Here is a 27,997-nt window from a genome sequence, read left to right as displayed (position 1 = left end):
TTTGTGCATTTTTGATCTTTTTATTCAACTCTTTTGTTTCAATCTTTCAAGTAAAACAATGTGGAATTTCAAGGGAACATAAGGAATGTTACAAATTAGAAGAGACAAATCAAAATGAAAATAAGACCATCACCATATTTTTCTAATACCCCAAATGACTCTGTCCAAAAAGGGTAAAGAAAGCCAGCTTACAACTCACTTGACTGCCAATGTGTGGCAAAGTATAAGATATTCCTCTTAAAGAGGTTTTTTAAAGTCTCTCCTACCTACCCAGCATCAGTCCCCCAAAAGAAAGGACCAATACTCCAGAAATAAAAAAAAGCCGACAGTAGCAATTTTCACTGGAGAACTGATTTTAGGTTTTGGTTGCACTTAAACAGAGATTGCGTTTTTATGATGAAAAGTGGAAAACTGACACTTTTTCAACCTTCATCATAAAAATGCCATCCATTACGGTAACGGTACACTTAAAGCGCTACAGATGTCCAAACTTTTATATGTTAACATGGATCCTTGTACAGATCAACAGGCACTCTCATTTTATCAAACTCAATACAATTTAATGCGTAAAGATGATTATAAATGACTAACACTGGGAAAAAGTGAAGAAAAATTGCAAGAGGATGTCTCCAATTTCTGTACTGCTGTAAAGCAAATGACAAGCAAATTTCAAGATTTATCACAAGCTCAAGAGATACAACATTAGAGCTTACAAACTGCAGCATGAGGTACCAATAAAGATCTATTGACAAGATGATGTCCTTGGGGGGAAAATAATCTAAATCACCTATGCACTCCAAAATCTGGGACATTTTACATGTGCAAACTGGAAAAGCAGGCAGCAGAAGAACTTAAAAGTAATGGACTGAAACAATACACAAGACAGGTGATCTAAGCAAATAGTAACTCCAGCATAGTGCAGCCCCCCCAAAAAACAGAAAAAAACATTTATAGACCTGCCCTCTTCTTCATACCCTGGAAGATATATAATTTTCTTAATTTATCAACCGACTTGAAACAAACAATAGCCAAACAGCTGACAAACATTATCCAGAATGCAACAGTCTAAAAACTTTACAATTGTACAATTCCCACTAAATCATTTAAATGTAGCATTAATGAATCTCTTTCTCATCAATACCGTTTGCAGCACGCTTTGTAAAAGAGTACAATCTATGTGACCAATCTTCCAACACTTCACATAGTATTCCAGTCTTTATGATTACAGTACATAGTGTGAACAAATAATAAATCTTGCCTCTTGCCCAGCTACTTTGACGTTTTGAAGTCTTTGTGGTAGGGTAAAAGATCCCATTATAACTCAAATTATTAGGACACATTTGTCACAGGTGACTAAATCTTCATCATTATTGTCCCACTTCTATAGACCCTATCCACAATGTAAATGGCTTGACTTAAAATAGCTGAGAGGGCAAAGGCGAGGTCATATCTAATCCCAATGTGCAAAAGATCTTCTGTCTCTCTTATACAGCTAAACTATGGCCTTTAATGAAATTGATCCCCTTTCCTTGAATCCATAAAACCTGGCCATTCTCCTTTCTCTGTTTACATTTAAAGAACATTTCTCATCTTCTCATCACGTCTTGGAGTGCCGGTTTTGGGTGGACGAAGAGCGTGTGTTGTTAGCTGGAGGGCGTGCCTGAGCTGCTGCCAGGGCAGCTACACTCCTGAGAACCCTGTCAGGAGTCCCATCACTTGATCCTGCAAGAAGTTCAGGTTTCTCAGGCCTCTTCTCTCTCCTGCTCTTCCTGCCTCTTCCTCCCTCACTCTTCCTCTTAATACTTTTGCCTCTCTCTGTATCACTACCAGAGGAGGGTGCTCTGGAACGAAAGCGGGGAGGCTCCGTACTCTGTGAACTTAGACTGTGGGTGCGCTGGCTGCTGTTACTGCTGCTTCGACTTCTACTGCTGCCTGGTCTTCTTTCACTGCTTATGCTACTGCAGGCACTATGGCCTCTTGAAGACCTAGTTTCTCTCGTCTCCTCTTCACATTCTTCCTTGGAATCAGATGTCTTTTTCTTCTCGTCTTTTTTAACTCTTTCTGATTCCAAGGGAGGAACGAGGCTGCCTGGACGCTGCCGGGTGGATCGGGCAGCAGAAGAGGACTGAGGTGATTCTGTTGATTGATTGGGGGTTTGTCTGCCAGTCAGTGCTTTACTATTACATGTCTTGGGAGAATCCAGTAAAGTTTTGGCTTTAGGCGTACTGCTTTTTTCAGAAGTCTGTTGTTTACTTTGCTGACCAGCAGCCTTAATTTTAGGGCTGGGGCCAGGTGTATCTGGTCCTCTTCCTCTCATTGCCAAAAGCTTGGCTGCAGCATTAAGGGCCGAACAGCGTTTGCCCAGTACCTCAGGTTCAGAGGAGGTTGAAGTGTTGGATTGTGAAATTGTGGATTTTCGTGTTTTTCTAGAATTTGCTTCTCCACTGGACTCCCCATCTGTGGTGTTGGTGTTCTGACCCTTCTTATCCGACCTCACTCTTTGTCTTTTATTGCTCTTATCATTGCTAACAATCTTATCATCATTCCCCAGCTTTCTTTGGGCTGATCTTGTTAGACGTCTGTTTCTGCTATTAGAGTCCTCAGAGTCTGAAGAGGAGGATGAAGATTTAGACTGGTGTTTTTGTGCAGACGCCTCCTCTTTTTTCTCTTTTTCAGACTTTGTATCTTCTCGTTTTCTTTTCACAGGTCTTCTACCCTCTCCACTCTTTTTGGACCGGGATGATCTCGTACCACAGGAGGATACAGAAGATGGGGAAGAGGAACGAATTGACTCTTGGCTGCTCTGCCTACTGATGTTTCGTTTTTTAGCCAAAGTTCTGGTTTCTCTTTCCTCTTTATGACTGTCCTCTTCTGATGGCTTATCAGGTCCATCATTCTTGGGAGCATCATGGATCTCAACATCTAAGATTGCTGCTGGCACTTCAAAGGCATTGAGTGTCTGATCCTTTGGCAAACTATCAATTTTCCTTCTTTTTGGCTGAGATTCGACAGTTTCTTTTTCTTCTGTATCATCTTCACCAACACTGTCAATTTCAATTTCTTCTGTTTTCTCAACTGCCTCCTGATTTGGTGGGTTTTGGTCTTCTTGATTTTTATCCATGCTCTCAGCTGGCATGTCTTGGGGTTGAGAAGAATCTGCATCTTTATAGTTGGATGTGGACAAAGAGTCTGCAGTTGTCTGATTAGGAGTGGAGGGAATTTGGTTTGGTGTGAGTGAAGAATGTGTAAAATGTACATCTGTTTGGATGGGTGTGGTCTGAGATTGTGAGGGGGAAACAGATGTTTGATCAGACATAGGGATGGTCAGTTGGACATCTGTTGACACAGTAGGTGTAACAACAGGTTCTGACTCAGATTCTGGCTCAGTAACAGAAGTCAAGGAAGGTACAGATAAATGTTGGGTAGATGACTGATGTGGGGAAGTAGAAGGTAAAGCTGTATCACAAATGTGCTCTTCAGATGATTGGAGAGACGTTTTGTCTAAGGGTTGTGAAGTTGTCTCAATCTGCGTATTTGAGTCTATGCTCTCATTGGTGGTAAGTGAATTTACTTCAGTTTCTACATTTATGCCAGTGACAGTCAAAGGTTGAGAAGACGCTTTGTCTAAGGGTTGTGAAGTCGTCTCAATCTGCATATTTGAGTCTATGCTCTCATTAGTGGTGAGTGAATTTACTTCAGTTTCTACATCTATGCCTGTTACAGTCAAATGTTGAAGAGACACATTGTCTAAGGGTTGTGAGGTCTTCTCAATCTGCATATTTGAGTCTATGCTCTCATTAGTGGTGAGTGAATTTACTTCAGTTTCTACATCTATGCCTGTGACAGTCAAAGGTTGAAGAGACACGTTGTCTAAGGGTTGTGAAGTCGTCTCAATCTGCATATTTGAGTCTATGCTCTCATTAGTGGTGAGTGAATTTACTTCAGTTTCTACATCTAAGCCTGTGACAGTCAAAGGTTGAAGAGACACTTCATCTAAGGATTGTGAAGTCGTCTCAATCTGCATATTTGAGTCTATGCTCTCATTAGTGGTGAGTGTATTTACTTTAGTTTCTACATCAGGTTCTGAAGAAACTGCGATTTCACTGCTCTGATCAAGGACAGGTGTAAAGGTATGCTGTTGGGCTTGGATAGAGATTGTATTAGCTGAAGGCTCTGTGAGATCACTAGGAAGTTGTAGTGTAGGAAGTGAAGTTGTGTTGGTCTGTTCTGGGGAGACACATGCTGTAGAAGTGCTGTGTGGTTGAGTCTGGTGTGTACTTGTTTGAGATGCAGTTATGGGGTTCGAACTGGCGTGTCCAGTATCACCATGTGAGAGTTCTGACAAAGACTTATTTAGAGAGTCCCCATGCATGGAAGATGATAAAACAGATGTAGTGGTCTGGTTTGTTTGTAAATCTGGTTCAGATGATAAAGCAACATTTGAGGATGAAGTGGGGTTGAGTGTAGGAGAGTTTGTGGAGGGAGTTTGACTTACAGTAGGCAAAGTCGCAGGCATAACATTTGACACTGCCAAATTAGGCTCTTGTGATAAAAGAATTCCCACAGTAGTAGTAGATGGAGATGAGCTTGTAGGTAATTGTTCTTGTTGTCCAGCAATACAAGTTGTAGATGTACTTGTTGTGGAATCTTTACGGGGACGACCTCTTTTTCTTTTTGGTGAGACAGGGGGACTCTGTTCAGGACTTGTTTTCTGGGTTACAGGTATCTTTTGGTCTGGCAAGTCTGGACCCCTTTGTGGTGTTTTAGGAGGTCGGCCCCTTTTGCGTTTCAGAGGTACAGGATTATTCACATTTGAGTCACTTGGAGCAGGACAGTTTGCTGCACTGTCCCTTTCAGAATTAGCTTTTTGTTTTTTGGGTGACAAGGCAGATCTCCATCCTACCCCACGACCTCTTCCAACAAACTGCTCTCCTAACTGTGCAGCCATTCGAGACTCTATTTCTAACTGCCGTCGTACAGGTAAGTTTCGTAGGACAGGCATGTCTGGTGAATGGTGTGTTGGAGAATACGGGGGGTGGCCTTTCCCTGGACTAGACTGTGATGAAGAGGAGACCTGATCATGTTCACGTGGTGGTGGGGAGGAAGCCAAGGATGTTGGTGTTGATTTGGGAATAGAGTCTTTAGAAGTTTGACCTGCTGCTTCAGAAGAGTGAGAAGCGGTCTCTTGTACTAGCTCTGCCTGTTCGGTCTCCTCCGATGAACCCTCAGTGTGTGCTCCCCCACTTCCACTAGCGCCACGCCTTCTCCGCCTTGGCTCTTTATCTTCCACCACAGTGACAAGACGACCTGGTAGTTTTCGAAGAACCTTGGCTGATGGAGAATCTTCTGGAAGGCCCTTGAGAATCTCTCTTTCAGCTGACTGTCGCTTTCGTGGTGAGCGAGAGTTAGGTGATGTCATAGTAGGAGAAAGGGACAGCTGACCATCCTGTTCAGACTGATGCTCAGGAGAACAGATAGAGTCTGATGATGCAGATGCTGTCCTATCTCTCTTGCTATGTTGCACAGTATCAGATAGCGCCTCTGCCACATGCTCTTCTTTGTCCTCTATGTTAGCAGCCAATGATGAGGACTGATGCCCACCAGAGTTTCTGTCTATTGCAGAAGATGCAGCAGCTGAAGGCACTGAGATTGATGGGGAGTGGGGCTGTTGGTGAGGGGATGGCACATACATGCTTTTTGGGTCGGAACACTGCAGAGTAGGGGAAACAGTAGCTAAATCTGAAAACTGCTGGTTGGTTTGGGGTTTCTGGTTTTCTGATGACATGGGTGACAGAGGTTCTTTGGTTGCCCCTCGCCCTCGCAGACCCTTGCCTTTGTCAGGCACTTCTCTTTGTTGAGGTGTAGAGTTCATCGATGCCCCCCTCCTGCCTCTCTCCCTATCTGGAGATAGCCTTGTTAAGGATAGATCATCAGCAGGTGTCCCTCTAAGCCTGCCACTGACCCTTGTTGAAGGAGCACCCTTTTCTTTGTGTTTTCGAGGTCGGCGTGCAGGAGTTTGTTCCTCATTACTTGGAGTTATAGAATCCTCATCACTGTCAGATGACTGATGCAGTTTCAGACCTTCTTCCTTTGCCTGATCCAAACCTTTTCTTGCAGCCTCAACCTGTTCCTGTAAAGTCAAGAGAATAGATGTTTTAGATATAATTTCTTAAACTTGAATAAAAGATAAATAAAATTGAATAAAAGAACCTAGGATTCTAAATTAATGATTACCTCTGCTTGCTTCAACTCCTCCTTGCAAATGTCTTCAAGGGAGGCCTCAAGGAAATTCATGGCATACCGCTCTATTGGAGTGAGCTGTTCAGAACAGACGCAATAAACATTTAGCGGAATAAATGCAAAATGTGAAGCAAAATGATTCACAGGCTAAAAGATTAAAGGCACATTCTAATAAAGCATTCAGTAAGAAAAGAATAAACAACCTGTTCAACTAGAGCAGCAATTTCCTGCTCTGCCTTGGAGAGCTCCTCCTCTTCCGGGTCTCTGCTGTCACCATCTTCGAGAGGGATGTTCTCATTAAACTCTGCAAGCTCAGCCACCTGCTCAGCCTTAGCCTGAGATGCAGCCACTATATCCTCTTCATCCTCTGCACGACAAAGGGCCTGGAACAAAGTGAATTGTTAAGAAAAGGTTCAATTCTGTACCATGATCACTGTACATGAAAACTGTCCTGTGTAAAACAAGAAAGTATACAAAGCACAAACAATTTTCTTGTGTGTCAAGTGAAAAATAATTACCTGTTCCAAAATTGTGGTGTGTTGTTTATTGATGGACTCATCATCTTCTGACTGAGGCACACTTGACTCAGCATCTTTCCTCTCTCCTTCTGACAAATCAAACAACTCTCTAATAGTTTGCTGTGGAAATGAGGTAGTGGGTTAATTAATTGTTCCAAATTTTAAGCACATGCAATGACTATACTTTTGAAAACCCAAACAAAATAAGTCATACCTGCTTGAAAAAGGCTGTGGTGAAGTTTCCCCCTTCAATAGCCATATCCCCCAACATCCTCTTTTGATTGGCCTTTTTCAAAATATTTTCTTCAACTGTACGTTCACTGATTAGCCTAAATAAATATCAAATTATGAGTATTAAACACGGTTCTATAGTCTGTGCTCATTAAAAAACAACAACTTTTTATCATGATACTCAAAAGTGAATTTAAATATTTTACGAGTTAAAAAAGCTGATAAATGGGCACGGGTTTTACCTGTAGATGTGGACATCTCTTGTCTGTCCAATTCTGTGGCACCTGTCTTGAGCTTGGGCATCCATGGTTGGATTCCAATCACTGTCATAGAACACAACTGTATCTGCCCCAGTCAGGTTAACACCCACACCTCCACTGCGAGTGGATAGGATGAAGCAGAATATGCGGCGGTCTGCATTGAAACGTTCCATCAGAGCCTGTAAGAATCAAATATACTCTATGTTTGGTTTGCAGGTCTTAATACAAAAGTCAGACATGTACACATCAATCTACTAATATTTACAAATTCACACATTTGTTCCTTACCTGTCTCTGCTCAACACGCGTGCTGCCATCCAACCGTAGGTAGATGTGCCCATGGTAGTTGAGGAACTGCTCAAGGATATCCAACATGCGTGTCATCTGAGTGAAGATGAGGACTCTGTGCCCTCCTCCCTTCAACTTTCTAAGCAGAAGGTGTAGTGTCTGCAGCTTACCTACACAAAAAACATTTGCAGATCACAAAAAGGCTACTTGATTCATTCTGATTTTTTTCAGTCTGCAATTTAATGCATCAGTAAATTCAAGACCGTGTCTCTGTGATGAACTTTATAATGGGATGGTACTTTTCTAGTATGTAAGTTTGAATTAAGTTCAATATAATCACCTACAATAAACTGGCCCTTAAAGTCCTTAAATGTAGACTTCTCAGTACTTACCACAATCATACTGAATAAGCCTCAAGTCAGGAAAATGTGTCCTCATGTTACACTGGATGCGATGTAGCTTGCGAGTAAGCGGAGAGAGACGGGCAGATAGAGTCGAAGATAAGTGGGTTTGCTGAAGTCTGAGGGAGGGAGGGGGGTGGCAGCTGTGCATGGTAATAGGTTTCGCCTCCACTGGAGGGATAACAAAAGTAAACCTGTGGTGTGAAGCAAGTGAAGGAATTAAAAACTATTTTGATTTATTCAACGGACTTCAATTTCTTATGTATGCACGATTTAAGATGTTTGTATGACATACCTTTCTATAACTTCATTGAGAAGTTCAAGCCTCTCCTCGGAGTTGTGGATGGCTTCTTTCAGGGCTACGCTCTTTTCCAGGTAGCTATGAGTATGCTGTGATTGGGCAGTGAGGCAGGAGCTGTACCCCGAGTAACTCCAGCTGCCTAGAACAGGACGTGCTGGGGATGGATGAAGTCCTGGGAGGAAGGTTAGGAAGTCCAACACCTCACGGCCATACACAGGCTTAGCACTGCAGTGTAGCTCGTTGATGCGAATGATTCGAGAGATTGTGTCATCTCTTTGACCCTTACGACTGTCTGCAAGCCATGACTATCAGAAAAAGCCATGTGACAAATAAGTGAAAAGTGACAAATAACAGGTAAGCACAACAGCAAAAAATTTTACTGAAATAACTAGATTGGTAACTACAGATACAGTGTTTTGGGATAGAATAAACAAACATTTCTCCTACTGTCAACTTTGACCATGATAAGAGGATTAATCAAACGGTATTTTTATAATTACCATATAGAAAGGAGATCGTGGTGGGGGTGGCAGAGGCTGAATGCGGGGGCGCTGGGATGTTGATATGCTGCTCTGGGACGAAGATGCGGGCTTAGGAGCGCTCATGCGCAAAGTAACTACATCACTATGTGGGGCCTCACGCTCTGATGATGAATTTACCTTTGCTACTGCAAACAGAGTCACACACAAATAGCAAAATTTTTAATAATTTAATCCTCTATTTGCTGTCAAGCTAATTTTAAAAATTATTTTTACATCTGGAACAGTCTTACCTGGTTCTGGGTTTGGTGTTGGTGCCTGTATCACTCTTAACACAGGCCGAGTGGGCGGAGTCTGGGATGAAGCAACAGTTCGGGGTGGAGCAGCATAAACTGGAGGCCGGGGTGGAGGCTGTGATGAAGCGGGTGCTCTGAGAACTGGGTTTGGTGTGCCATGAGGATGCAGGGTGATTGACTGAGGAGGAGCAGGACGAGGCGAGGCAGGACGAGGAGAAGGAGGCACAGCCAAAGTAGGAACTAAACTGGGTTCTTTACTTGCTGACTGGCGAACAACAATCTTTACAATTCCAGGCCCACTTATCATAGATGTTGGAACTGCAATAAACAAAAGATATGTTTAGTTACTATGCAGAAATGTAAATAGAAAAGGATAGGATGGTTTATATTTAGACTGGAAACCAGACTATGATTTACACTAGCGGAACTATCAAAATACAAGATTTCGAATGATAAAATAACAGTTTAATTTTTCATCTCTACGTCAGGTGTAAACAGAGTTTAGATGAAAAAAGAACGGACAACAACAAGTAGGGGTGTGACAAGATCATGTGAGATTAAATGTCACGAGATTTCTTGTGTATGTGAAATGCTGTCTCATAATACAAGCATAAAGTTTAATTTGTGGCAAAACCTTTTATGGTGCATGCATTATACTGCGCATGCTTCTTTGTTTGGGTTTCCAATAATGTTTGTTTGGGAACTCATATAAAGACTGAGACGTTTTGTGTCTATTAATCATGAACTTGAACCGTCTCAGCAGATTAAAACCCTCATTATAAAACGTCTCGTTCTGGTTCTTTATTCTGATTGGTTGAAACGCGTTCTAAGCCGTGATAAAATACCCCGGTAAACCCACAGTTCAGACCGCATCACAAGTATCACTGCCCCACTGTTGCTGCGTACTGATTTATGAAACCTCAGTCTTTAATCATTTTTTTATTTTTCTACCTTTGCACAATTATGGCGATATCCAGATAAATGTCAATAAATATTGTTGAGTCATTTCGTCAATAAAGAGAAAACGTTCTCTGAGTTGTTTTTGTCTTATTGATATTTCCGCTATTATCCACTAGATGGCAATCTTACCCAACTTAAACACTGACGCATTCACTCGACACAACAGCGTTGTGGTGGATTTAGCGTGATGGGTAAGTTTTGATTGCTCTTAATCTGATCTCTTACAAAAGTTCTTCACAAAAATGGAATTATCTCCGCTTTTAGCTGAAAATTTGAGAGGTGATAACTGATAAGAGAAAAAATGAAGGTAGGATGAAACGTTTTTGTTGTTGTTGGAAAGCGGATGGACTCTTCTTTCATTTGATATTTTATGTTTATTTAAAGAAGATAATTTTTCTGTAAGGCATTAAACTAAAACTGGGTGGCAACTTAAAAAAAAAAAACGCTGACGGGGAAAGAGTCAAGCATGCTTCCAAGCATATTTGATCATCACTTCAACAGTTGCACGATATAAATGTTAATGTATATTTTAGATGAATGTTGATTTATAAAAATAAACACTACAGTCTTTAATCATATTTTCATTGTGTCTTTGCTGCGTCTGTGTTGTTTGTGAACTGCGCTCTGTTGCAGCCACACTTGATTCTGAGGAACTACTTTGTTTGGCGGAAGAATAATATTTGTACTAATATAATTACAACTTATTTGTGTTTTATTTTGTGAAACCCTGCTATGCATATGATGTAACCATTTTATAAACACAATAAACCCCACAAAGCAGTGGTGTTACAGTGCATTTTATAACAGCATTTTATAACAGCTTTATAACTCCGCTTCGCGTTGTGCCTAACAACGCCCCTTAGCTGTTATAAAATGCACCGGTAACCCACTGCTTCTTGGGGTCCATTGCTTTAGTCTAAAGGGGGTCGCACACCGGACGCGCAGCTCAGCGCTGCGCAGTTCTAAAAAAAAAAAACGAACACATTGTTTTCTATGAGTATACGCACACGGCACCTACAGGTGGCGCCTGTCCGCAATGCCCAGCTTTGACTCAGGAAGTTGCGCCACTCACATAGTTTAACATTAAATAACATCATATTTGTCCCAAATCATTAACGATTAACATTGGCTGCCAACGTACATTTTGCATTTTCAAGTAGACGCTATCTGAGTAAGCTTGCGCTATTTAATGTGCACTTTCGGTTTACGATATCTTCGAATTGTCCTAGACGCGACTCTGAGCTGCGCCGTCCGGTGTGTGACCCCCTTCAGTTTACATGATTTAATGTCTACATGTTCTTGCTCAATAATTACAGTGGCTGTATCATTTTTATTGTAAATAATTGGACAAATATTAAAGATTTAAATGAATTTAAAATGTTTGGCCAAAATTAAGTGTTTTCTCAAACTAAAATGAAAGTAAAAATAACAATCGTGAATCTGCTGGCACCCTCTGCAGGCATTTGTTATAATACATAATGCTGTTTATCATGGGTGACGTAAACCAAATAAATGTGGGTGGGTCCAAAACATTTACTGAAGAAGATGCCATTTTCTCGCATTCTGGTGCATTTTAATTAAACAACTGCTTTTATAGCATAAGAACTTAAAGGTGCAGTGTGTAATTTTTAGAAGGATCTCTTGAAATAAATGCTAAATAATATACAAAACTATATTATTAGTGGTGAATAAAGACTTTTTAAAATGAACCGTTATGTTTTTATAACCTTTGTATGAGACAGTTTTATCTACATACACCGAGGGTCCCCTTACATGGAAGTCGCCATTTTGTGCCGCCATGTTTCTACAGAAGCCCTTAACGGACAAACTTTTTTACGAAGTTGTCTCCGACGATGACATGTTTGTCCGGTGGTGGCTATCATAGCTTCTTTATGCATTTCAAAAGCGAGGGTTGGGCAGTGGACTGAGCTGTTGGTTGCAATTTGCAAACCTCACCACTAGATGCCCCTAAAATGGTTTTGATTAAGCAGCAAAGTGGCAGTCAAGGCTGTAGCCAAAACACAGAACAGAGTTTAATTTATTAGGGCGTCCCTCTAGTGCAGTGCCTCTCAACCCCCGTCCCCAAGGACCCCCCCCCAGAAAGCCCCAGACGTCTCCATTAGGGGTGCTCCGATCAATGCCGATATCCACTAATAATACGTGGCCGATCACTATTCTGAATCGGACAGCCGATCTTATTACAGCTATTTCATGTACTACAGCTTTTGATCAGTAAGTCCTTATCGATCTAAAATCACTCTTAGTTTGAGTCGTTTATAACATGCATTTGAAAAAGCAACACTCGCCAAACATAATTATTAAACATATTCTTTATTATCATGAAAATACCTGAAAAGGTTTGAAGAACATCAATATAAATATATCCTTCAGCCATTTCATGGTGCTGCGTGTCATCACATCTGCGTGTGTATTGTTTTTCGTCTACAGCGCATTTTGAGTTTCTGCACGAGAGCGCCCCCTGGCTTTTGGATGTAGCGGCATTTCACCGTAATTCATTGAGAAACATAGCAAGCATTATCGGCCGATCGAGCATCCCTAGTCTCCTTATTTAAAACACCTGAACCAACTCATCAGCCTCCTTCCAGAATGTCTCCCTATCAAGCTAATAATTTAAATCAGGTGTGTTAATTAAGGAGACATCTAAAACATTCTGGAAGAGGGTCCTTGAGGACCAGGGCTGAGAAACACTGCTCTAGTGGAATGGATTTTACTGACGGTGAGTGGGTCCAATATCATTTGTCATCATTATTGTAATTTAAAAGTTTATTGCTTACTTGGGTCTATTTTTATTACCAAAAAATATCAAATTACTTCATTATCAATTACCAAAATAAGTGTTGAGGCAGTCCTAAAACATTTCAAAATTATGTGATTTTAGTTTCTCATTCATACATTTTATCATTGAGGATTACTGGAAGTGTGTAAAAATCTTGTTTCGTTCTCATGAAATCAATCTCTTGTCTCATTTCATGGAGTAAGTGTCTCATCACACCCCTAATAATAAGCAATACGTATTTAAAAAAAAAAAGGAATTTAGAAATAAAAATAAAATAAGAAACTAATGAAACAGTACAAACATTCAAAGTACAAATTTAACAGCTCACAAAACTATTTAACCATTAAGAAAAATAAATGTAACCTCTACAATTTGCAAAACTGTAACATTCATGCAAGAGTTAATGCACCTTATCCAACAGGAACTATTTGGTTAGTAGCCGACAAACAGCACAAAATTATCTGTCACATGCTATTGCAAACAAAGAACCGTTAGCAGACTACTCATGCACATGCTCTGCTGAGAAAACAGGTAGTTTGGTGGCCAGGATACAGGCTGTACCCAGACAAGAATAAACTCAAGGACAGCACAAGTACCTTGAGTAGCGGTGAAAGGTACTGCTAGTCCAGAGCAGGTTGCGGTTGTGCTGCTTGCGTGAGGAATTGCTGAGCTGCTAACTGACTGACTAACTGTGTGAAGAACTGCCACCTGAGCTGGCTGACTAATAAGGTGGTGCTGCCCACTACTGGAAACCAGATGCATTACATTTCCTAAAGAGGCACAACCACAGAAGAAAGTGTTAGCCCACAGACTCCATCACACATTCACCGAAAGACTGCAGGCATGCAGGAAATGCGAAACCTATCCATAGCAGGCAGTGGATCAGTCCACAAGCAGAAAATACTCTTATGACTATATACGTGGAAGAAGGTGGTTACCTTGGATGGGACGTGATTGAGGCACAGGGACTTGGTGTAGCTGAGTCCCAGAGAGTGTGAGCTTGTTGCCCTGAAGCTGGAAGGTGACTGGTTTACTGCCCTGAGATGATGACACAGGCCGGCCAGCCAGAGAGGCTAGCTGAGCAATACTCACCACCTCTCCAGCTATACATAGATACATAAAAACTGTTTTAGTCACCATTTCGCAAAACGACTGGTTGAGGTTATATAAGAGTAATAAAATGAACTTACATGGCAACCGAGCTTGCATATCTGGGCTGAGCAGAACCCTCTGAGTCATGAGGTTGCTGGATGGTTGAGTGGGAGTGGTCACAGCTGGGATGCTAGTGGGGGCCGAGGCACGTATAGTCACTGGATGAGGTGCTGGAGGCCTGACTGCAGTTGCAGAAGGGGTGCTGCTAGGAGCCACTGGAGCTTTTGGAGCAGGGACAGGAGTAACAGGGCAAACTAAAACAGAAGTAGAAAGTTACTCTTCCTGTATAATGATCATAACAAATTGCTTAACGCTTATAGGGATGTGAGGTTTGAGCTAACCTGGAGGTGCTGGCTGGGAAGCAGGCTTAGAAGGGGCAACCTCTGTGATTAGGGGAGGCTTTGGTGCCTGAGCAACAGCGGTGGTGGTTGGGCACGAGGGTCGTGGAGTATTTCCAGCTGAACGCCCCTCAGACTTAGGAAGTGGTTGGAGCATTCTACAAAGGTAGAAACAAATGCAGAATATTATGAAAAGCTATGATCAATTGCCTGCTTCTGTATCCCACAATATACCGTATTTAGTCACATCAGTCAAAAATGCATTTTGAAGAGGAAAAAACATATTTAAGTCGCACCGGACTATACGTTACATTTATTCAGAAAATGATTTCACAAAATCCAAGCCCAAGAACAGACATTTAATCTGGAAAGGCAAGTTATTCAACTAAACAGGAGCACAAAACAGCAGGTTGAATAGGTGTCCGTACATGTTAAAGTAACATAAACAGTTATTTACACGATACACAATAGCATACAGAACATACCTGGGAGGCTGAATAGGCTAAATTAACATGACAAGACACATCAAGTTCAAAAAGGTCCCGAAGTTATTCCACATCACTGAATCCATTGAATTAAATACAGGGTTGCCACACCTTAGTTAATTTTAAATTTAAGGACCTTTCAACGACTTTCCAGGTCCAATACCCTCAAATTCAAGGACTAAATGTGGGGACACATTTCAAGGGAGAGCATAGAGCGGACTCTCGCGGCTGTAGACGGTAATGGCTTCTCTTGGATCATGAAATAATTTTGACGTATAAGTCGCACCTGACTTCCAGTTCCAGAACCCGGCAAACTATGAAAAAAAAGTGACTTATAGTCCAGAAAATACAGTACACGCAGCCTTTTTAATTGCATACCTGTTGACCTTCATGCGAACAGGCTTTGGTCTGGGAGGAGGATCAGGGGACTCCATAATTTCCTGAATAAGCTGACGTGTCACTTTTCTCTGAGGCAGGAAAACATCTGCTTGGTATCGAGATACCCGTTGCTCCAGACCAACGAGGTCAAACAAGGACAAATCACAGCGCTTTGAAAAAACAAAAAGATCTATTAACTCTTTGGAGCACACTAAGACCAATCACTGATTAATTTATATAATCCAAGAGAAATTCTTTATTTTGCATCATAGTTTCCTAGTTTTTGGTTTATTTCAAGGTTTTAAAATGGAAGGCTTAAAATTTAGGTTTAGTAAAAGCTGATCATCTTCCACCATTTACCTCAAAAGGTGATGTCTCAAGAGCCCGCTGAACCAGTGAAGCAGTAGAAAAGATGATGAGTTTTGTGATAAAGGGAGAGTGTATGGGCCTCGGATCAAACAGGTTGGGGTGATTACACACTTTCCGCAGCTGCATCAGGATGTTGATCACAGACATAAAATGGCCGCTGGCCAAAGTCTCTCGTGTCCTAGAAAATAAAAATAAGATTATTATACATTACACCCATTAAAAGCACTTAACATCATCAAATGCATTACAATTTCACAAAGACTTCAATCTTTGACATGACCTTACTCAGTTCAAATTAAAGGTAGGGTATCTAATTTTGAAAAATGCTAAATGACTTTAACTGAGTTGCCACAGACTGGGTAACATATCTGCTGTCCCTGTATACTCACGAGGCCTGTGCCATAAAGTCATCGTAGAGAAAACGCTGTCTTTTGGAGAGTCGACACCGCACCACGTGCTCATACTTTTTGGGCATTTGCTTTTCCACATCTACTTTGATTCGGCGCAGCAGAAAGGGTCTTAACACCTAAAGAGAATGACAGAGAGAGTGTTACGCTTCTACATGCCTCCTCATAACACTGTATTAAAAATACGAATATCTGTGTAAATGCAATGGATCAAATAAAACAAGTCTTTCACTAATTCATATACTCTGTGTACCTTGTGAAGCCTTTTGATTAAGCCCTCGTTGTACTCCTGGCTCCCTTCAATCATGCCAGTGAGTGGGTTGGAGAACCACTCTTTAAATTCACGATGGGACTGGAAAACGTGCGGCATGAGAAAGTGCATAAGAGACCACAGCTCCATTAGACTGTTTTGGAGAGGGGTACCTGTGAGCAACAACCGCCTCTGACTGTACAGGAAAAAAATCAAGAGGTTAATTAATAAATAAATCATTACAGACCTTATATGTATTACCTGGGTTTTGCACACAAGACATTAAAGGTATTGCGGAGGATTCTCTTTTTCTAGGTGGATCATCAAGACTATTGGTCCTCTTAGGTGTCAATCAGGAGTGTTGCGCAATTGCATTTTTTTAAAAAGTGGAGAAGGCGGTTCTTTTCTAAAATGCGAGAAAATCCTCCACTATACCTTTAAAGTATAAATGGAACCTGTATGGAAAATTACGCATAGAAAAGTACCTGTTGAAGTTGAGCAGACTTTGCCAGCGCTGGGACTTAAAGTTCTTAATATTCTGGGCTTCATCCAGAATGAGGTACCGCCAGGATTTACGTCGAAAAGCCTGATGATCTTGCAGCACAAGCTTATATGAGGTGATGCAGACGTGGAAAGCATTGGGTTTGGTCCAGCCCTGAAAATTTGTAAAATTGAAAAAAAGTCATGAAGAATGATCATCTAGCTCCTTTTATTTATATTAATAATGAATATTGTGGTATTCAGTACCTGTCTCTTGAGTTTGCGCTCCTTCTGGCTACCGTAATAGGTGAGAATTTTGAATCCTGGGCACCAACGTTTCAACTCCATCTCCCAGTTGAGCATTACACTGGTGGGTACAATGATCAGATGTGGACCCCAATTGCCTGAAAAAGCAAAAAGACAAAAACATTTTGTAGAACCGCATACATCCATCACATTTCTAAAACTTACATATGACAAACTTATGTGGGATAGGTTACCCTTTACACAAGCTAGATGAGCCAACAGTGCAATAGTTTGGATGGTTTTGCCAAGTCCCATTTCATCGGCAAGAATGCCATTAAGTTTCTTCTCATTCATGGTGACCAACCAGTCCAGTCCAATGTGCTGGTACTCACGCAATGTACCATGAAGCAGGAAAGGAATCGGTGTTTTGACCTTGAATTACATAATTCAGTTAGTGCAAAACAGAAACAAAAGTGTTTTTTGTGGTTCTGAAGGATTTGTGTGTTGTCACCTTTGTTGTTGCAAGTGTGTATCCTTTGGGTTGAAGACTCTCCGCAGTAGCAGCAATGTGACTGATCTCTTTCTTGGGTCGAGGAGATGTAGGAACAGTGGGACTATGATCTCCCTCTCGCAGAAGAACCTCCATTCCCTCACCTACATCATCATCATCGTCGTCACCATCCTCCTCCTCATCCTCTTCACTACCCACATCCGTATCCTCTTCAACATCTTCATCAGTATCTACAGCCTCTTGGGAATCTAAAAACGGAGTAAACCATAGTTGATGATCTGTAATATTCATTGATTTTGACAAGAAATGTTTCTACATTCCCATCATGAAATAGTTTTACCTGAGGATGAGCTGCTCTCATCAATACTGTCCTCTCCTTCTGTCTCTTCATCTGCCTCCTCCTCAGTGCCCTCTGATTCTTCTGAGGAGTCTGGAGATGCGGAAGCTGAAGGTTCCTCAAAATCAGAAGCATACGCTCCTCTGTATTTTTCTAGGAGCTCTTCCATGCTCATCTCCCCTGTGAATCAAGTAAGTAATTCAAACCTAAACCATACCTGAATTCTTTCCATAAAAATGAAAATAATACATTTTGAAAAAATACGAGACAGTATTTCAGTTACCCTCTCTAGTAAGATCATCAAGTTCGTCTGCATGATCTCCATCTCCTTCAATGATTTCCTGAGCTGCAATGGTGTCCTCTTCATCTTCCGCTAAAGAAGAGCATAGAGAACACTGAAGTTTTGTATTCTCTTACAGTAATTAAGACTCCCAGCTTAAACCTCTTAAGAAAAACTCTATGTACCATCTTCTTCATTAGCACTGAATTCTTTGTCTTCATCTTCAATTGTGGAAGAGGGAGCATCTGAGGGTTCATGTTCTGACTCAACATCCTGTGCAATAAAAAAAGCATCTAAGGACAGTGCACTAAAACAATATGATGTCATATTAAAATGTGTCTTGTGAATAAGGACAGTGAATATCCTGACAGTGAGAATGCATTAACAAGTAGCTAAATTTGTGTCTGTTCATGTTAAAGGCAGAGTAGCTGATTTTGAAAAAGCTAACTTTAGCCTACTAGCAGTGAAAATCACGACCCCATCCTCGCCATTCAAAGTCCCGTCTCCTCCAAAACACATGAACACGCACAGACCAGAAGCCCATTCATGTCTCCTTCACTAGTGCAGTGCAAAGTACATTACAAAAATAATAAAGAAAAACAAAAGTATTTAAACTGAATTAGATACCGCACGTTTTCGGTTGTGTAGAAGTAGTAGTTTGCTTATAATTAAAACATAAATATCGTAACACTAATTCGTAAAGGTACACACAACTACATAAGCAACACAATGTTCCATCAACGTAGAATATCTGAATCCACCTAAATAGAATCATACAGCGTACCTACCTTACCAAAATAAACACTGCAATAACCCTTTCAGACCCTTTGCCTCCCGCCGCTTCCATCTCGTGGAAAAGCAGTGAAGTTACCAATGTTAATTCAGGGTTTTGCTCTTTGCTGATCCAGACTATTTTTGTCATTGTTGTTGTCTTTCGTTTTGTGGCTCCTGTGCAGGTTATCAATTCAGCAGGGAAGTTTGTTTACAGAGCGGACATGAACGCGCTGATGACGTATGATGACTGCGTTAACAGGGTGCGCAGTGGCATGCAAAACACGTTCACAGAAAAGGGGAGCAAAATTGAATGCGTCCAGTTATTAAATTCGCTGATGATTTGTAGAACATTTTTGTTCCTACGACTTTCACAGATGACATATACAATATTTATAACTAATAGGTCCTGTTTTTCCTGATCCCATTTTTCAAACTTTAGTTAGTGTGTAATGTTGCAGTTAGAGCATAAATAATACCTGTAAAATTATAAAGCTCAAAATTCCATACAAAGTGATATATTTCTACAACAAACGTCCGGTTTGTCAGTATCACCGTGTGGGAGAGGCTTATAATTGCGCATGGAGACCTGCACATTTTACTTTCACTATTGAATTACGCAACTGTTTAAATGCAGCGCTTGCGTACCCGTGCAATGCGAGTGCAACATCTGGTTTAATTAAGTGCTTGAGTCAATTTGCCCAGGTAATTCTCACAGAACCCGCCAGTCCCAAGCAGAGCAACCGGCTACTCCATAAAGCGCTGCTTGAATGATGCGTTTTGAATTCAGGCAGTAGACACATTCAGTTGTTAGTGTTTGCACTCTCTACCGAAACTAAATGATTTAATTACAAGAAAATATCAAAACGACGGTGAAAGACTGTGTTGCGGTGGGCAAGTGATATAACTGGTGAGAGGCTGAAGCACCGGTAATCACTGTTTCACCGACTATCGCGGCAAGCCTAGGTTGAATGACGTCAAAAAAAAAAAATTTTAGACTAAACTCCGCCCATGTCAGTCGCCAGCTAAGCTCAAACGGCTCTGGCTAAGCTAAGCTGCTGTCGAATCACAACACACTAAACAAACTACACAATCAGAACTCGTTACGTATTTCTGAAGGAGGGACTACATAGAACAAGGAAGACATTAGCCCGTTTTTAAGACAGTGAAAACTGTGATATAGAGAAAAAAGTAAATTGTGTGAAAAATACTGCTTTGTTTACACACAAAACATGAACACATGATATATTGCACACCATTAACACAATCATAGCTTTAAAAACACAGGAAAAACGGGACCTTTAACATAGTGATTGCTATGTGATGTGAAGAGACTTTCAACCAGCATAACTAAAAATGTTTTTGAATCAAATCAGCTACCCTGCCTTTAACCAAATCCAACTGTGTGAGTACAGTATTATCCATTGATAAATGTGTACATGGCTAATAACTGTGGCGTTTCTGATCCTAGAAGACTGTACCTGGGGCAGAGTTAAGGTACTTAGCAGCTGGTCCAGAGGCAGAGTGCCCTCCTGTCTCAGTAACTCTATCTCTCTCCTCTGTGTCTCTGCATCATTTCCCTCTTGCTGCTCCTCCACCTCTATAGTCTCTTCATCGTCCTCCTCCTCACACGGTGGCTCAAAGTCTCTATCTGCAGCACAAAGGGATAATTTAACAGTCTAGGACCAAGACTTGAACATTAACTACAGCACTGAAAAATAGAAAATGGTCTCTTAAAATACCTAGACACTTAAATCGCATTTTAATATCTATGAAACACATAGGTATTAAAATGTGAGCACATAAAAAATGACTTGATCTGAACACTTGACAATAAAATCAAAGCCAGTCCGTACCATCCTCATCAACAGTATTCTGCTGTGATTGCTTGGAGGGAGATATGATGTCTGAACTTTGTGCTGGATCGGCGTGGAGCGACTGACTTAACAAATCAGAGTAACGCTCTGTCTGACCCACAATAAAATCCAGTTGGAGATCTAGAGCCTTCTTCCGCTTCTCCTCCAGTCTGGACTGTTGTTTATACTGGACCACCTGTACAAAACAATAGGTGGGCAACAGTTTAACTTGATCCCCGACTAACATTCTGAAGTAGGCATTATGTTAAAGGGATACTTCAGCAAAAAAATTCAAATTACTTCATGATTTACTCACCCTCAAGCCATCATCAATGCACATGATTATCTTTTTCTCAGATGAACACAATCCAAGTTATTTTAAAAAATGTGCTGGCTCTTTCAAGCTTTTTAACGGTAGTAAACAGGATCCAGGGAACAACTTCTGACTTTGAAACCCAACAAAGCGAATCCATCTTTTTACAGAAGTACTCCACACAACTCCAGGGGGCCAACAAAGGCCCCCTGAGGGCAACTGATGTGATTTTGTAATACGATAATACACAGTTGGTGCTACCCGTCATTAAATGAAGTAGAAGCGCCTTGGCTGATACTGAAAGCTAGTTATTATGATTTGTAATGTTTTAAATATGGATATTTGTCTCACAAAAGCATATCATTTACCCCCAAAGGGACTTATTAACGCCCTGGAGCTGTGTGGATTACTTCACTTTTTTGGGCTTTAAAGTCAGAAGTTGTTTCCTATGCCATGTAAATGATAATTTTTTTTTTCTTTAGAGTATTTCTTTAAATGAATGAATCAATGTTGCATTGTGCATTTAAAATGAAAAATCTGAAGTTTACCTTCTCAACGTTGTTCCAAAAGGCTTTGACCTCCTTGGCAATGGAAGAAGCAACTCTCCTTAGCTTGGCTTGCTCTTCACGCTTTGCTCGCTCTTCCTTCTGTCTAAGCTCCTCATGATGGCGCATCACCATCCGTACTACCTGAGGAAAGATTTGGATTGTTAAGATCTTCTAAAATGACAATTACCACACTTCATAAGAGAACTAACAGTGCTTTCTCTTACTTTTCGAGCTACTCCTCTTTTCCATCGTCTTTCTTGAGCAAAGTCTGCAGAAAGCCACTGCATTTCCTCACACAGGTAATCCCAATGGACTTTGGGTCGTACTGGTTCTGGCATGCGAGACAGACGCTTAAGGGACCAGTAACCTTCACGTTTTAGTGCAAGGGTGCGATGTTCTATTTCTGCTTCCTGTGAAGAATGCACAGAATACTCAGTCACATCATGATCGCATCTTGATATTTCAAAAGTCCTAAAAAGTGTTTCTGGCTAATAATATCCAAACTTTAAATACACATCAAATACTTCTCTCACATGTTTTGCCAGTTCTGCCATATCTGTATGCTTCTCCGAGCGAGATTTTGGGGTGTTGGTTTGCTCTGACTGAGAACCGCCACCAGAAGCCTGGGAGGAAGTGGAGGGTGTGTTTTTGCCATAGGAGCTTCGCACAGGTGAGGCTCTATCCGAGTGGGAACGTATCCAGTCGCTAGATGAGGGAGACGGACAAGGAACAGGGGAGGTGGAAGGGGTTGAGCCTGATGCGACCTTGCCTGCAATCCACTGGCAAACCTTGAAACAGATAGATATTTAAAACAAAGTAACTTAATGCATGACTGCACAATACAACTCAGTGGGAACTGCACAAGAGTGAAAGAGTGCTTAAGAAGGTACAAAAAGGATAAAAGACACCACAGTGACCAAACATCTTAATAAATCCCTCAGTGCTCTAATAATATACTCTGGATGATCGAACAATCTTGTTTACTCAGTCATACTGCCGTGTCAGGTTTATCATGATAAGAAAGATAAGAACAGTGAGTTGGAAGAAGTAGGATCTTCACAATGCCTGACACCTCTTACCTTCAATAAAATTCCTTGTCTTTCTGTCCTGCTCTGCCCATGCTGGAAAACACACATGGCTCAACACATACAGCAGCTATAATAAGTGCACTAGCATCATATTATGGCTTTTAAACTGATATGTATAACACACAGCTTGAAAAACATCTGAATTAGATCTGACTACCTTCTTTAAGCTCTTTCTTTATTGTGACAAACTGTGTGCATGTACTAAAGCAATTAATGTAATCAAAGAAGACAAGTTAGCCTTGAAACCATTCTTGCAACTTAGTTGTTGAGGTTACCTGTAAACCTAAGCCGCCAATAACTTTTTATACCTTATTAGGTGCTGGACTGGGCATAGCATTGCTGTCATCATTCTGAACCTCCATTGAACTGTCCGCCTCTCCATCACTGCTTTCATCTATGGAAGCATCGAGTGGCTCCAATATGCTGTGCTGGGTATCTTGTGTTGTTGACAAGCGTTCATCCGGTGACTGCTCCAGTTCCAGTTCACCTCCCAAAGACATTGCATCTTGACAAGGTGTGCTGGCAAGATGTTTAGACCTATTCTGTGGCGTAACATTGGATACAGTACCCCACTCATCCCCAGAAGTCAAAGGAAGAAGGCTTTGTGATAAGGTGTTAGCAGTGGATTCATTTGGAAGATTCCTGTCAGACCACTGAGAATTAGTTGAGTTTTGCTGCAACAGTACATTAGAAGTTGAAACCGTCTGAGAGGACTGAGATGGTGTGTTTAAGTCTCTAGGTAATGTGACATCCTCTTTTGTGGTGGAGGTGTTAACATGCAAAGTGTCTTCAGTTGCATCAGTTTTAACAAGGCACTCCGAAGCTTGAAATGACTCCTCGATGGGGTTTCCGGAATGGACAGGTGAGTTCTGCTTGGTTGATACTTTAGCAGACAGGGAAGAAGGGTGTTTGAGGACAGGGTTTTCACCCTTTTTTAGGATGAGTATCTTGGGATCAATTGTGCCACAAGGCAATGAAACTAATGACGCATCTTGTGTATTTTCCATTACCACAACAGTCTCTTGTTGGTCTTGCATAGACCTCAGCGTATTGCCCATTAGAGTGGATGTCAACCCTGTTGGTGTCTTTGCAAGATCATGGGGGTGTGTATCATTTTGCTTAATAATTACAGACCCTTCTGTTTGAGCGGATGCCATGATGGTTAACTCTTCTGGGAGTTGTAGAGTATTAGGATTAGATGAGCTTTGAGTGTCTAGATTACTATGAATTTGTGAGAATTGAGGTGTGAACTCTTGCACCAATGTTTCCATTGGTTCAGGAGCTTGTTCTTCCTCTTCTTTTTCAGGTAGCAGCAGCTTAACGTCACCATGTATGGCAGATGAGGTAAAGCAGGGCACAGTGCATTCATATACAGCAACAGCTGACTGGGACTCAGTGCACTGCCCCAGAGAGTCCGTGCTGGCCTCCAGCACCTCCTCGGTGCCCTCACACTGGCCATCTATTTCACTTACAACCAGCCAGGTATCCTCCATATCTGGCTGCATTAAAATTCCAACATCAATCAAATCTTTCATCTCAACAGCGTTTATTTCGGACAGATCCTCTGCCCCCTCTTGCTGTCTCTCTTCCACATTCACAACTTCTGCCGTTTCGTTTAAGCATATCTGTATCTGTGAAAGTTTATGATCTGCAGGAATGCACTGTTGTACTTGTTGGACCACACAGTCAATGCTAGCCTCAGACAGATTTGACTGATCTGATCCTAGGCCCTCTAACGTCACACAGTTCTCTGTGTGTGTGAGCAGAACGCTCCCGTCCTGTTGGCGATTTGAGGACATGGATATTTCTAAATGTTTGGCACTGTCATTCTGTTTGAAAACCATATCTGAAGAGCCACAAGTCATGACCTGTAACCTTTCATTCACTATAGGGACTTGTACATTGCCAGTGCATGCCCCATCCCCAGACAGCTTTGGTTCATCAATAGAAATGTCATGAAATACTTCCTTAGCAGCCAAGTCAGAACACAGCTCTCCATCTACAGGGAGGTTATCATTGCATTGTCCTTTCCCTGCACTTATCTCTTTACCTAACTGAAAAATCTGAGGGGTTTCACTTAAGTTTCCATACAGCGGGATAAGCTTTTGTGCACACTGAGTATTTTCTAATGGGGCAGGTAAGACAGTCGTTTCATGAAGGGGGCTTGCCTTTGGAAGGGTTGTTCTTTGTGTAACAGATGCCAGTTCAGACTCCTGCTTTCTGTTACTGTAGTCCTCATTCGAGACGTTTGACATGTTGTTTCCCTTGTTAGGGGTAATGTGCTCTCCAGAGTAAGGTCCTCCTTCTTTTGATGACGTGTATACTGAACAGAGAGAACTTCCACTAAATCCTTGTGTTTTTCCATCTGCTGCTTTTGTAGCTGTACTAACACCACCTTCCTTTGTGTTAGGTAGGTCTTGCAAAATGTTTTCCATAGTCGTCTTAGAGTCATTTTGTGCATTTGCTTGGTTCTCTGATTTTGTTGTATTTTTCCCCTGTGGGACGGTAAACTCGGATGACCGGACAATCTGATTTGTCTGAAAATGGGGAGTTGTTTGAGACTGCACCAAGTCTCCGTGTTGTTTAACTGCACTTGAAACTGCTGGGATGACTTCAATGCTTGGGGCATGAGTGCTATCTCCAGGTGTGTGCTTTCCAGATGTTTTCTCCTGGAAATTGGGCTTGATTGTCTCTGATGGCAAGGATCCCTTGTCAGTCTCATTAGGGGAAGAGAAAGCCCCTGAATCTCCAGGGTGTTGACTCCAATCCTGGCAGTGGCCTGTGCTGGATTGCTCCGCCCTATCGGCCTCCATATGTGCAAGGCTTGTCTTACACCCGTAAAGCAAATCTTGTTTTTTTGTAACAGTATCCGCCCGACTCTCAAAAAGTCTGTCCGAGGGAGTCTGATCCTCCGATGTGTTCGTAAGCTTTTGTAAGTTTTCAGCGGAAGCTGACACCAGTCCTCTTTGCACAGCTTCTTTTTTGTGATGCAAGGTTGATATATCCTCTGGTTCCTTGGTGCTGCTATTTCTTTGAGTATCAGCAATGGTCTGTTCTTTATTTGCGGCCTTTGAGTCTCCTTTCTGCTGTTGCGATCCAGTGGAAATGTCAGCCGTTGATAGAGGGGCAGCTGCGACTGGCTGCAGGGCATGCTGGGGTGGCCCGGCCACATTCTGCGCAGCCACGGAGGTGCCACCCAGCACAGCCACTGCCGGACAGGTGCGTTGCTGCACCGCCTCTTCCCCAGACTGTCCTGCTTCAGATTTGGCGCTGCAACACAGTGAACCTATAAAACAAGAGCAAAATGTGTCAAGACTTATCTTTCACAAAGTGCACATATTTCCATATGAAGATGTGTGACATGCAAATTCTTTTTTTAACAAAAATAAATCCATCAGTTTGTAATGAAACCAAAGTAAATACCTGTATGTGATGAAGGACCAGTCTGTTCCGTGATTTCCACTTCCAGGATGCTGAAATCAGGATTACCACTGCATCTGAGGTAGATAGACATTGTGAGTGTAATGAAATGAACATCTTATGCAACAGATGACAAACTATTTGAAATTCAAACATGAAATCCTAAAGAAAGAGGGCATAGAAAGCAAATTCGTTTTGGTGTTAGCCACAGTAGTGCTATGCAACTTTCTCAAGCCGACATACAGTACATGGTTGGTGGTTATAAAGCAATTACAGTCGAATTATTCAGACCAAACAGGAAAAATTAGTATTTGTATTTGATGCATCTACTAATACAAGAATTATTACAGTACTCTTCTTTAGTAGCGTTACTACAAAACTTAAAAAGGATACATCATTTCATGTACAGTACTTCAAATAGCCGTAGTCTTCAGAGTACATACCATTTGATATGAATAAGGTACAATTGTTTTGAAGATGCGTCAGAGTATTTCCAGGCTATTATTTTAAAAACACAGATAAACACATGATTTCTTGTAAGACTGCTGTAATCCTATAGCAAGTTGGCTAATATAAGCGTTCATTCAGTACAATAGTGCTGGTGCTTTCGGATAGCATTTAGCAACGAGTTACGGCTAAACAAACACGTTATTCTCCTATAACTGCTTGTACACTTGCAGACAAGGTTTGCGGATAACGTTTATTGTGAGGATAACGAATGCTGCCGGTTTCATATGCACGAGCCGGGCTGTTGGCAAACGCACACATGGGCCTTTAGCAAGCTAGCATGCTAACAGTTTAAAGACGCTACTTTACAGCCGATATGATTTAGCTTCATTTATGTTATGGGCGTTTAAATGACAGAGAGTTCATGTCCTTGAATGTGTCGTGTAATATTATTCGGAGGGGGGGTTCGCTAGTATGTGTTTTATTAGTCTTACAGATACAAACAGATTGATACACATAAATACACCGTCTCAAGCTCTCACGCGCGCACCTAACGCACTGCACAAGCATAGAGCGCGTGCAGACATCGCCTTTCACGAAAAGTTATGCAATGCCGAAGACGACACTAATTTATCTTAATCCTACTCGAAGGGTTTTAAAGCTTTGCCACTGGATATAAATGTTTTTAGTGCTACAATGACTTTCTTTTTCACCCGGTACAGAGCGGACAGTCGCATGACGTCACGCGTTGCAAAAACAGTCAACTCAACAGACCATCATACTTTACTACATACATACTACCACATGCACCATCATGGCTTATAGCAACACATTAATTCAAGCGATATAAATAATAGTAAAAAGTAAAAATCGTTATGGGCAGTTATTAAGTATAATTCTTTCATTATTCAGTAAAAGGTTAAAGTTGCATTGTCTGAAGTAAACAGTTAGACACACTGGAGGCCAAAGAAGTAACACAGAATTAAATGTCAAGTTTGTTGTTAGGTTCGCAGTGACGGGCAACATTTTCCCATACATGTTTAACACAAAGGAACCCGGAACCCCCTGACTTATTAAAGTTTTTTTTATTGTAATTCTGTATTTCGTATTTAAAGCAGATTTCACTGAGTTTTACGAGCTGTTGTACAACTCATGCTTATTCATTAAAGGTCATTCTGCTCCATCCAAACCTGGTACTTTTACCACCCGACTGCTTGAAAGTCAACTTGTCCCGCCATGTCACAATCCCCCCCAATAACCCCATTTCCCTCCTCCCCTCCCATCACTTCCTCCCCAGCATTCCCCCCTCCTCTCGCCGCCGCCATCTTAAGTTCCCACCTACCTGAAATTTCCGAGCACTTTTCTTTTACTAAATTCTCGCTAAAGGAGTCACCATCCGCCTCAAATCGTACTCAATCCGTGACGAGTAGGTTCCAAACTGCCTCTCGGTACCCAATGAGGTACTGGCAGGATCGTAGTAGCAAGTTAAAGAACGGTCCGAGAGAGACTGGTTTCGGGATCGCTGAATCTAGCGGTTGCGGGGAGGAGAC

The 27,997-nt window shown here is 41.5% G+C and overlaps 1 protein-coding gene across 6 annotated transcripts; it reads right to left on the bottom strand.

Moving 5' to 3' along the window:
• Positions 1–27,997, bottom strand: srcap (Snf2-related CREBBP activator protein). Of its 6 annotated transcripts, none has more exons than XM_055176973.2 (35): positions 27,790–27,997; positions 26,004–26,077; positions 22,889–25,866; positions 22,572–22,613; positions 22,026–22,280; positions 21,717–21,902; positions 21,493–21,633; positions 20,632–20,827; positions 20,257–20,426; positions 18,190–18,277; positions 18,008–18,097; positions 17,728–17,904; positions 17,388–17,635; positions 17,131–17,308; positions 16,898–17,034; positions 16,636–16,805; positions 16,154–16,346; positions 15,883–16,019; positions 15,485–15,671; positions 15,125–15,294; positions 14,265–14,419; positions 13,962–14,177; positions 13,710–13,874; positions 13,368–13,541; positions 9,012–9,332; positions 8,740–8,906; positions 8,234–8,544; positions 7,930–8,132; positions 7,538–7,707; positions 7,232–7,428; positions 6,973–7,087; positions 6,759–6,878; positions 6,444–6,623; positions 6,235–6,318; positions 1–6,130 (listed from the first exon to the last, which is right to left on the bottom strand). In XM_055176973.2, exons 3-35 carry the CDS (start codon positions 25,391–25,393, stop codon positions 1,598–1,600), a joined length of 12,381 nt encoding a protein of 4,126 aa, XP_055032948.2. In that variant the 5' UTR covers positions 25,394–25,866; positions 26,004–26,077; positions 27,790–27,997; the 3' UTR covers positions 1–1,597. The 6 variants fall into 6 exon arrangements, with proteins under 6 accessions (XP_055032948.2, XP_055032950.2, XP_073723094.1 ...); XM_055176975.2 differs by having other exon boundaries at positions 8,740–8,903; XM_073866993.1 differs by having other exon boundaries at positions 13,962–14,144.

The sequence above is a fragment of the Misgurnus anguillicaudatus genome, chromosome 4, assembly GCF_027580225.2.
Source record: "Misgurnus anguillicaudatus chromosome 4, ASM2758022v2, whole genome shotgun sequence".
NCBI lineage: Eukaryota > Metazoa > Chordata > Actinopteri > Cypriniformes > Cobitidae > Misgurnus > Misgurnus anguillicaudatus.
The sequence above is the reverse complement of the archived record's forward strand: the minus strand, read 5'-3'. Positions and strand labels throughout refer to the sequence as shown.

Coding starts and splice junctions, on each gene's coding strand:
- srcap (XM_055176973.2), bottom strand. CDS start 25,393: ATGGAGGCCGATAGGGCGGAGCAATCCAGCACAGGCCACTGCCAGGAT. Junction 15,295..15,484: donor TTGAGACATCACCTTTTGAG/GTAAATGGTGGA, acceptor GTTTTTTCAAAG/CGCTGTGATTTGTCCTTGTT. Junction 6,879..6,972: donor CCACAGCCTTTTTCAAGCAG/GTATGACTTATT, acceptor TCATTTCCACAG/CAAACTATTAGAGAGTTGTT.